The sequence below is a fragment of the Stomoxys calcitrans genome, chromosome 5 (genome assembly GCF_963082655.1).
Source record: "Stomoxys calcitrans chromosome 5, idStoCalc2.1, whole genome shotgun sequence".
NCBI lineage: Eukaryota > Metazoa > Arthropoda > Insecta > Diptera > Muscidae > Stomoxys > Stomoxys calcitrans.
Genome location: NC_081556.1, coordinates 103,676,990 through 103,689,002, shown reverse-complemented (window position 1 = coordinate 103,689,002; position 12,013 = coordinate 103,676,990). Strand labels below are relative to the sequence as shown.

General features: G+C 38.9%; 1 protein-coding gene across 1 annotated transcript in view; it reads left to right on the top strand.

The window, feature by feature from the left end:
• Window positions 1-12,013, top strand: part of LOC106080790 (oxysterol-binding protein-related protein 9) — a 115,445-nt gene that overhangs the window by 56,011 nt on the left and 47,421 nt on the right. The window contains exon 6 of the mRNA XM_013242352.2: window positions 3,379-3,505. Within this exon, the coding sequence (XP_013097806.2) occupies window positions 3,379-3,505 (127 nt within the window). The remainder of the gene's footprint in view (window positions 1-3,378; window positions 3,506-12,013) is intronic.

Genomic DNA, 12,013 nt, shown 5'->3' with positions numbered 1-12,013 from the left:
CGGTTAAACCTGCGTACCAGGGAAACTCATACAGGCCAATCTCCCTCTCTCTCTTGTCCCCGGTCGCAAAGACACTGGAGGCGCTGCTCCTACCTAGCCTGAGCTCGTCTCTGATTCCACTGGATAATCAACACGGACTGCGTAAAATGCATAGCACTTTAACAACACTTAGCCTGGCAAGGGATAGCTGTGCACGACACAGGTTGGGTCTGTGTGGTGTTCATCGCTATCACGAGAAGCTTAGCTGTGAGCTACCGGGCGCGTCCACAGGTTGCGGATAGTGGAATGCTCAATCCGGAGTAGCTGTAACAGCAGTCGCGGACTCGAGCGGAGAGCCTAAGTGAGAGGCCGGATGGCAACGGCTCTTGTGTAAATACTGAGTGCCTATGATGCTCGATATGACAAGGAGTTCCGGCGGCGATCGTCATGTTCCGGCGGCGATCGCTCGTATAGACCGGAACGAGCTTGCTCGTCTACAAGATCTCGACGAGGATCGCCACCTCCAAATGCAAATGTGGCTACAACAACAACAACCTCTTCCGGAGCCTCTTACGCTGGAGAGTTTCCTAGGAAATTTATATCCACGAGTAGTTCAAGTATTGCCTCATTAGACATTGCCCATACGTTATCTGACTTCTGTATGCGTACCCTACCATAATAGGTGTGAACGATGTGTATTCAGCTAAAGAACTCCATGCAGAATATGTCCTGAGGCTCATTCAGCTCGCCATTGCGTTTTCTTAGAACATACCTATATATGTCCCAGTTCTGTGATGCCCTTAAGGCCTTCGCCTTATTGAAGATTCTTCCGCAACCACCATGGCGTTCGATTTTTTTTCCCTAGGTTTGGTCTAGAACATGCAGACTTAAGCAAAAATTGCATGTCACTTGTTGTCCACTTGACCATAAAGAGAGAGAAAGTGGTATAAGGCATGCCACAGCGGGGCATTTTATCGCCACTCCTATGAATGACCACCATTAATATAGGATAGGAAACCGTATTGGAAGTGTCACATTCAGAAGCGTTCGGAGAAGGCTCACAGATGTTGGACACTATGTGGCCCGTCTATATAGTGCGCAACATCTGTGAGCCTCAAAATGTAGGTTCGAAATGGGGCCTGAATCCAAGTACAGTCTACTAGCTCTACAGGAGCGTGATTAGACCAATACTTACTTACGTCTCAGTAGTTTGGTGGACTGCTATGGAGAAGAAGTGTAATATAAGGACCATACAACAGGTTCAGAGAACATGCTGTCTTGGCATAAGCGGAACGATTAGGACCACGATCGGTTACTTGAGATGAACCTTGAGATCGAGAGGGAGACACTGCTGCCTGGGGCTCAGTCTTGGATTGACGGAACCCTAGTACTGCCATCTGAAAGATCATGTTACACGGATGGATCAAAGCTAGAGGACAGAGTGAGTCTGGGGGTCTACATTGAGAACCCAGAGATTGAGATCTGTTTTAGACTGTCTGACCATAATACCATCCTGCAAACGGAGATCCGTGCGATCACGGAATGCGTGAAGTTGTATGGTGCTAACGCGTGGACGTCGAGTGTGAACCTCTTTATGGGCAGTAAACTAGCCATCAGGGCAATAACAACCGTGACGGTAAAGTCTCGTACAGTCTTTCAGTGTAAAAGGAGATTTACGCCTTCTCTGATGACGGCAAAATTCGCATCGTTTGGGTGCCGGACCATAACGGAGTAAGGGGGAATGAAAAGGCAGACGATTTGGCGGTGAAGGCCAGAGGACTGCCGTCAATAAACTTGGTTAACCCGAAGCCTTTCGGGTCGACGTAGTCCGAGTTAAGCGCATGGGCGACGAATGCGCATGCAACACTGTGGAACAGCGAAACGGTCGGTAGGACGGTGAAAATCCTATGGGGGATTCAGATCGTGGGAAGACGAGGATATTACTGAAAGGAAGTATGAAGGAGGCCAGTATAGCTATTGGTATCATGACGGGACACATAGGACTACGAGGACCACGCCCACTAGGGAACTGGAGACTATTCTAGATATCCGACCCATTGACATACAGATTAAGTGTGAGGCAGCCACTGCGGCTATTAGACTTAAGACGATGGGAGAATGGATTGAGGATGGGAGCATACCTTCGCGGTATAATCGAGGTGACGATAGGAAACCTGGAAGGAGGGGAAAAGGTTTCCGATCGGATACCTGAGATGAACCTTGAAGTCGAGTGCGAGGCACTGCTGCCATCGGCACAGTCTTAGAGTGAAGGAACCATCTAGAAGATCATGTTACACGGATGGAACAAAGCTAGAAGACAGAGTGGGCCTAAGGGATTACATTGAGAACCCAGGGACTGAGATCTGTTTTAGACTGCCTGACCATAATACGGTCCTGCATGCGGAGATCCGGGCGATCACGGAATGCGTGAAGTAGTGTGGTGCTAACGCAAGGACATCGAGTGTGAACATCTTAAACGAACATCAGTACCACTTGTTGATGTTGCTATTTATAGTTTATTCGATAAGTTATTTACTCCGTTCTTTAATATCTGAACTTCCCTATATCTGGAAATTTCCATTAGATCAACTACCCACAAATAAGTTATTCTTCCGGATACGCCCACCAGACACTTTAGGTTCGAGGGCGTATAGAGGAAAGCCAACCGGTAGATTGATTTACTAATCTCAAGGAGTTTCTACGGCGATCGGTTTTATGTACCGAAACTATTTAGCATTCCTAAAGGCTAGTTACTCATTACATCCTCCCTTCTACACGCATAACGCGTGGCTACAACAATAACAACTAATCTTAAAACTGGCTACTACTACATATTCAGTGCTAAGGACTTAAGAAGATATGTATATAGTCTTCTCCTTGAAAGAATATAGGCTTTATGTCTCCCATTCCTCGTACCATTATGTACGCCTCCATTAACCCATGGTTCTTGGATAAGAACAACGTCAAATCCTTCAGTTCCTTCAATTAACAATATATGACTTATATCAATACAAATAATCAGAAAAAGTTAACGAACTTTCTTCGCCAATATGACATTGACAGTAATTGCCTTAATTTTATGAACATCCTTTTTGATGAAACGTCTACATCTACTGCATGACTTTGATATACATTGTGGACTGTTGGCCATAATTTACACTGGCAATTGACAAAGATTTTATATGCCATCACGTATAGCTCCTTTTGATCAAATAGAAGTCGTCTTTTGTTCATTTGTTTTGGTTTTCTTTATTACCAACAACCAGAGTTAAATGTCGACTTGAACGACGACATCATTGACACATATTCCTTGGCGTTTCTTTTATTTTATTTCTTTTGTTTCTCTCATTTTTATGACCACTTTTGTTTTTTCTCTCCTCTTTTTCTTACTCTTTGCAGTGACAACAGCTCCACTAGCCATGGTTGTTGTGCCGGAAACATCGTATTCAAGTAGTGAAGGTGAAGAAGATTTTTATGATGCCAACGATGATCCATTTACCAGCATTGCCAGTTCGCCGGTTGGATGGTGAGTTATTTTGTTTTATTGACCACGTTGAGTGTTAATACTTTATGGGCGGGATATGCAAATTCATATTTTCAAAAAGGAAGCAATATTGTGTAAAAGTATGGAGAGGAATTTTGGAATGATAATGGGAAGGGAAATGATGAGGAAAATCGTATATTTGGCGCAAAAGTATCATTTATTATCCCAAACTTAAACTTTAATCGAACTTCACTCATTGATATGAGAGAAATATCCCCTGTCCCTCAATGGAATGTTCATGGGAAATTTAGTTAGTAGTAGTAGTTTTGAACTATCGATATGGGCCGAAAACTGGGATAGAAGATAGGAGTTGATCATACAATCGCAGGATAATCGAGGAATTCTGTCTGCATTGGAAGAGGTTCCATATCTGATACCTAAGACAATACTTGAACTCAAGTACGAGTCAGCGTTGCGAGCAACGTAGTCTCGGGTTGATGGAACTCAGGTATTGCCATCTGATAGGTCATGTAATACATATGGATCGAAACTGGGAGAAAAACAGGACTGCGAGTTTCTATTACAACTTTGTCCGTTTCAATTAAGGAAAATGGGCAAGCTTCTCACATATCAATGAGTGTTGTCCGATACCAGTTTTAGCTCAATGACAACCCAGTGAAACAAACGTTCAGAATTCGATCAAAAACGTTCAGAATTCGATGGAAATTCAGCAAATTCATCCGAAGTCTGCCCGAATTCTTAACAAAAATATATGGAGTGGTTGACACGACTTCGCAACGAAAATGTCGGAAGGAAATGTGATGTTTTTGGCAACACTTCGTCCTGAATTTTGACCCAAAACTATGGGGAATTCGGAGGGAAATTTATAGTCGTCGTTAAGACTTCTGACCGAATTATGATGTTAAGTCTTAATCAATACGGATGTGTTTTCCGACTTATTTTATCAATTTCCGACCGAAAGTACAGTCTTAAGGAATTCGAATGTTTTTACCGATCGTCATGTCGATTTCTGAACGAATTCTGGAATAAAAATGTGTAGTATTGTGTATTGTACTTTCCGACTTGTCTTATATAATTCTAACCGAATTCTGAATTCTTAAAGTATTCGAATGAGTTTTCCGACGGTTCAAATTCCTAATTTGCTCTTGAACATTCTCTTAAGAATTTCCTTTTTACAGCCGATTCTGAACGGGAGAAGTTTTTACGTGGCATAGTACCTCACAAAATGTCACCAGCATGGAATAACCACGACTGAAATTTTTTTCTGATGCAAACAAGCGAGTACAAAAAAGACAAAAACACTCGACAACGAGTTCTAACATCGTTCAAAATTCCTACTGAACTGTCGGAAGAACAATTAAAAAAAAAAACATACGTTAGGACTTTCAGACATCTTTCAGAATTCTTTCAAAACTGTCGGAACAGCCGATTTTTACAGCCGATTCTGAACGGGAGAAGTTTTTACGTGGCATAGTACCTCACAAAATGTCACCAGCATGGAATAACCACGACTGAAATTTTTTTCTGATGCAAACAAGCGAGTACAAAAAAGACAAAAACACTCGACAACGAGTTCTGAAATCGTTCAAAATTCCTACTGAACTGTCGGAAGAACAATTAAAAAAAAAACATACGTTAGGACTTTCAGACATCTTTCAGAATTCTTTCAAAACTGTCGGAACAAAAATTCCTACAGACAATCAGTCCAGAAATCGTTTCGAATTCTATCTGAAACAAAAATTCCTAACGGTTCAAACAAATAAATATGTGAAAAAGCAAGCACAAAAAGACAAATAAACCGACACAGAGTTCAGACATCGTTCAGAATTCCTACCGAATCGTCAGAAGAAAAAATAAAAAAAGAAAACATACGACAAGACGATCTGATATCGTTCAGAATTATTTTAGAACTATCGGAAAAAAATCCTACAAACTCTCTAGAAATCGTTCAGAATTCCTTTGAACTGTCGACGAAAAATTCAAAAAAATTCCTACGGCAAGACGTCAGAAATCGTTCAGAACTGTCAGAAAATCCCTCAAAAAACCAAACAAAGTTCGATGCAATTTCTGTAAGATCTTGTCGGAAGAGTTCAGAATTTGTGCAAAAATATCTGACATTCGTAATTTAGTTCACTGAGAAGTTACCTCCATTTTATAGCCGAATCTTAACGTCGTGCGCCAGTGCAACACCTCTTTGGGGAGAAGTTTAAACATGGCTTCAATGCATGGCATAGAATCTCACAAATATCGCCAGCACTAAGAGTGGAAGAACTACCGTTGACATTTTTTTATAATGTTCTCGCCAGGATTCGAACTCAGGCGTTCAGCTTCATAGGCGGAATCGATGTTTATTCCTCGGAAGAATGCCTTCCATATATCATAATATCATCAATTTGATTAGGGGACAATCATATTGTCACAAATCCACATCCTAAGTCCTGTCTTATATTCTGGCAACTATAATACAAATGCACGTTATGTAACGGGCCATGAAACTTGTAATTTTTCCCTGGCAGTGCCATGTTAAGCCCAACTTTTTCCCTATTATCGTTGTAAAAAACAATGGCTAATATACGAATTTCTTCGATATGGTTTATAACGTGTGCAACAGTATGCATGAGTATAACGGTTATATTGTTTGATGAGGAAATTCACTAGAAAAGCTTATATCCTACAGGAATATCAGAGTTGGTTCCTCAGATAATGTCATGTTAAGCCCAACTTTTTTTCATATTAAGGAAAGTGTGTAACAGTTTCATTGTTTTATAAAAAGAATGGCAAATATACGAATAACTTCATTTGGTTTGTAATTAATGTTAGCACTTGTATAACAATATGCATGAGTATAACAGTTATATTTTTCGATCAGGAAAATCACAAAAAAGCTAAATATCACAGGAATAGAATAGCATTAAAATTTTTTCTTGAATTTTTTGTAAAGATATTACCCCATTTTTGTTTTCATTGTATGCTTGCAAGAGTATAACAGTTAAATGGTTTCAAATGTTGCAAATATTTTAAAATCTATATTCATGCCTTTCGGGTCGAAGCAGTCCGAGTTAAGGGAGTGGGCGACGAATGCACATGCAACATTGTGGTACAGCTAAACGGTCGGTAGGACGGTGAAAATCCTATGGGGGGATCCAGATCGTGAGAAGACTAGGCTATTACTGAAAGGAAGTAAAAAGAAGGTCAGTATAGCTATTGGTATGATGACGGGACACATAGGACTACGAGCTCACTTATGCAAAATCAGTGCGGCAAGTGATAGCATGTGGGGAAGATGGTGAGACGTTGAAGCATTTCCTTTGTTTGTAAGTAGCAGAGAATTCCAAACATAGATTTGCTTTTTCGTGGTTACTTTTTTAATTATTAGGAGCGCATAACAAGCCGATTACTGACTTTGGTGTATGTTCATAGTGGCATGGGATTAATTTCTGCACCCTCTATTTAACCTAACCTAACCTATATTCATTACTTAAATTCCCTTGGTATTTATTCTGTACGTTATGTAATGTGCCATGTAACTTGTAATATTTTCCCTACAATTATTAAATTAAAATTGTATAACAGTTTCATATTGTTTTATATAAAGCATATTTAATGGAACACGCTTTTCTGTCGTTATTCGATTCATTTCGTTTCTATTAGTACGCGATATAATATGTTACGCACGACATTTTCTTAATAAAAATTTTATAGATAGTGTATAACAGTTTTCTAAAATTTATAACAATAAGGTTAAAACGATTAAATTAATATTTCAAATTATACATAAAAATTTCTTTAAATCGGTATGTTTTTGAATACATGATTGGTATAATGTCCCATTTAACACGTTGCTTTTTCCTTAAATTTATTTAATTTGTTAATTAAATTGTATAACAGTTTCCTTGCTTCGTATAAGGCTCAGTTTAAATATATATTCTTTAGTGTAAATTGTATTTAATATGCACGTGATTTAAATTGCCAAACTACTATCAATTTTTTCTCGATAATCGCATTCAAGGAATGTCTATAACAGTTTCATTGCTTCATAAAAGACATAACCAATGTCTAATATATATAAATTTCTTGTATTTAATATTAGCAAGTGTTGGTATGAGTGCAACACAATTGTATGCATATAACACAATAGTTTATTATAGCACAGTTGGTGAGTATAACAGTTAAAATATTAGCTTATGGCTTCCACTGGAAGAGCTAATATACTACAAGTGTAGTAACGACTAAAATATCTACATAAATTGTTCCTTGTGTTTTGTATCGAAGTTGTCAAATGTTATAATTGCAAGAGTATAACAGTTAAATTATGCTAATGCTACAATATTTGTTACATTGGACAAACCCTTTTTTTTCAATTTGATAGGTATTTAATTGCGTGCGTGATTTAACTTGCCATTTTACATGTTGCTTTTTCATTAAATTTATTTATTTTAAATTGTATAACAGTTTCCTTGTTTCGTATAAGGCTCAGTTTAACTAAATGTTCATTAAATCGTATTTAGTATGCACGTGATATAACATGCCAAGCAATACGATCATTTTTTTCTCGATAATCGCGTTCAAAGGAAGTGTATAACAGTTTCATTACTTCATAAAAAACATAACCAATGTCTAAGATATACAAATTTCTCTAATTTAGTTGGTATTTAATATCAAGTGTTTGTATAAGTGTAACACAATAGTATGCATACAACACAATTGTATATTATAACACAATTTGTGAGTATAACAGTTAAAATAGTAGCCAAAGGTTTCCATTGGAAGAGCTAATATACCACAAGTATAGTAGAGAATAAAAAAATTTTCATAAATTATTACAGGTTTTTGTATCTGAGTTGCCAAATTGTATTCCTTGTTATAATTGCAAGGGTATAACAGTTAAATTAGTTTAATGCTGCAAAGGTTTTAAATTGGACAAATCCATTTTATCAATTTGAGAGTTATTTAATTGCGTCCGTGGTATAACATCCGATGTATATTGCAAGTTTCCCCTCACAATTATTTAATTAAGAAAGTATAACAGTTTCATTGTTTCATGTAAAGTTCACAGTTTCATTGTTTCAATTCGTATTGATCGAAAAGTGATTAAATAAGCCTATAGTAAAAAAATTACAAGTTTTTCCCGTCAAACATTGAAAGTGTATAACAATTTCATTATTTCATATAAAACATATCCTATGGAATAATATTTTCTGTATATCAAATTTCTTCGACTTTCGTAAGGTTTTAAGTTTTCCTCAGCTTAAAGAAACTAAACTTTTCAAACTAATTTCTCCATCCAATTGATTGTAGCCTTCTTTCCCTCCCTCTTTTCAAACATTGACGTTTATGTGCCACTTGCTTCAATCTTTGGCATAATGACTTTCTGTACTTGTAACAACAGCAAAGTATTATGCGTATAAAGTCATTAATTTTTAAATTTTATTTTCTAAGTTACGTTGACGTGGAAAATGTTACAACACTAAGGTGGCCAAAAATACAAAAATACATGCGTTACACAGCAAGCTCTTTTAAAATAAAAATATCGTTGTTACCGAAAAAAATACACAAAACTTTTTTAATAGCGTCAATTAAAGAAACCCTGAGCCAAGGACCCAAACGAATTGCAACGTCACCCCAATTGTAATCGCATTAAAGGTAAATAAACAAAAAAAAATGCGACTGTTTCGCACAACTGAATTGGTGGTGCCCGTGGATGGTGGTGGGCTTTTGAGGATAGACGGACTACCTTAACATAAATTTGTGTTGTTTACCGGTAGATCCTTTCGGCCTGACTTTTGCGCCAACCATCCACTCACCTTTTATCCAAAAATATCACATGGAGATATGTTTACGAGCGTTATAACGACATTAGGACATAAATAATTTATGGTTTCTTTTGGTTTTACTTTTTGGGGTTTTGAGTGGTTGGATGGATGGGTGCACAAACAAGCAAAAATTAGAAAACAACAACGCGGTCTTTTTTTTATTTGTCACATGGGGAGACTATTTCTTCTCGATAGCACTCTTCCTCCCAACGGACATGCGTTCTTTGCAAGTTACAACATAAAAATCTCTCACGCTGTGTCTCTGTTCTCTTTCACTGCCGCAGGATAAGAAATCATAGTTAACAATGCTGATGGAGGATATTAGCCGGGTTTTTACACATACGGTTATGAATGCGAGATAATAGTCTATAAAAAATATCACATTTTGTTGAAATTAGATTTTTTTTAAAGTTTCCCAAAATTTTGGTTTTATATAAAATTTTTTGATTTTCAAAAACAAACTTCATTATTAAAATTTTTTTATTTGTTTAATTCTACCCTTCAAGAGCTTTCACTAAAGTACCGTTTTACATAAAAGAAATTTTAAAGGACTCTCACTGGGTTTTTTAGATATAACTATTATATTTTTACTCCTAAATTTATTTTAGGAGACGAGTCCCGACAAACACTGTGTGAGTGGGTCATTCAGTTAGATTAGAATCAAGGTGTATTCCCCCGAGAAAAGAGAGAACCTAAAGGTACGCCGACAGCAGCAGCTAAGGATGAATCGTTTACACCGCAAGGGTCGGGAAAATTTGCCGGCACTCTTAGCGAGATTCTACGTTCAAGAGCGAAGTGGGCTGCCGAAAGTAGTGTAGGCGTAAATCCGTCTAACAAATAGGTCGATCTTTTCAGCAGGAGATAGAAGCTACCCACTGTGACACCTGTCTCCATGGGAGGGCACTATGTTCCATTTACTGAAAGCCCAAAATACCTGGGTGTTTTGCTGGACAGGAAATTAAACTTCAAATCACAAGTTTTGGAAAGGGCAAGAAAAGCAACTCTTACCCCATGCAATGGTAAAAAGTTTGGGGCTTAAACCGCGTGTCAGACACTGGGTATAAACTGTGGTTATCAGACCTATTATGCTATATGGTGTTGTGGTCTGGTGGACGGCGCTTCCATCTACCGTTCAATAATCAACCGGATCAAAAGGACGGCTTGTTTGTATACTACATCTAATGAAACCCGTAATTAGTTGAAAACCAACTGGACAAAATTGGGAAGACTACTCAGAAGAAGGCTTGGGCAAGAGTATTTAGATTGTCCAAGCATTGAAAACATTGACGACAATGTTAACAGGATTGCGACTGCAGAAGTGGGGTCTTTCAAAGACAGTTGTCCTCTTCTAAAAACGAAATCAGCCTCCTTCGATGCCAAAACGTACACACTGGCGGTAAGCATTGACATCGAGGGGGCTTTTAACAATGTGCGGACCGACACACTGATCCAATCCTTAAACCAATACCGGGTAGACCCGGTCCTTAGAGACTGGATAAACCATATGCTAACGGACAGGTGGATAAATTGTGTGTTCCATGACATAAATATAAGGGAGAAAGTGGCATAGGACACGCCACAGGGGAGAATTTTATCGCCACTCCTCTGGGTGACCACCATAAATAACCTATTACGCATGCTGACTGAGGAGGGATTTGAAGCCCTCTGCTACGCAGACGATGTTATAATACTTCTAAGAGGTAAGGATCCGAACGAGCTATGCAGAAGAGCCGAAAGGGTCTTGCATATGGCATATGACTGGGCTAGACCCACAGGTCTCAATGTTAACCCAGAGAAGACTGAAATATGCCTATTCTCGAGGAAGACAAAGGTAGGCCAATTTAACGCACCACTTTTCCTCAATAGAACGATTTCGATATCTGACAAGCTCAAATACTTAGGAGTGATCTTGGACAGGACAATGAATTGGATGTGTCACATTTAGGAGCCTACCGAGAATGTTGAGCATTATGTAGAGGGGCTGTAGGTTTGAAATGGGGCCTGAATCCGAGTTCACTGGCTCTACAGGAGCGTGATTAGACCAATACTTATTTACGCCTCAATAGTTTGGTAAACTGCGATGGAGAGAAAGTGGAACGTATGTATAATACAGCGGGTTCAGAGAACATGTTGTCTTGGCATAGGCGGAGCGATGAGGACCACGCCCACTAGGGCACTACTATTCTATATATCCGACTCATGGAAATACAGATTAAGAGCGAGGCAGTCACTGCGGCTATAAGACTTAAGGCGATGGGAAAATGGATAGAGAATAGGAGCAGGTCATACCATCGCGGTATAATCGAGACGACGTTGGGAGGCCTGGAAGGAATAGAAGAGGTTTTCGATTGGATGCCTTTGACGACACTTGTGTTCGAGTGCAAGGCACTGCTGCATTGCCATCTGGAAGATCATGCTACACAGATAGATCAAAGCTAGGGGATACACTGGGCCTGACCATAATACGGTCCTGCAGGAGCACACAATTTGGCAGTGACGGCCAGAGGACTGCGGTCAATAAACTTGGTTAACCGAAACTTTTCGGATCTACGCATTCCTAGTTAAGAGCGTGGGCGACGAACACTGTGGAACAGCGAATCGGTCGATAGAACAACGAAAATCCAATGGAGAGATCCGAATAGTGAGAAGACGATGCTATTACTGAAAGGAAGTAAGAAAAAGGTCAGTATAGCTTTCGGTATCATAACGGGACTAC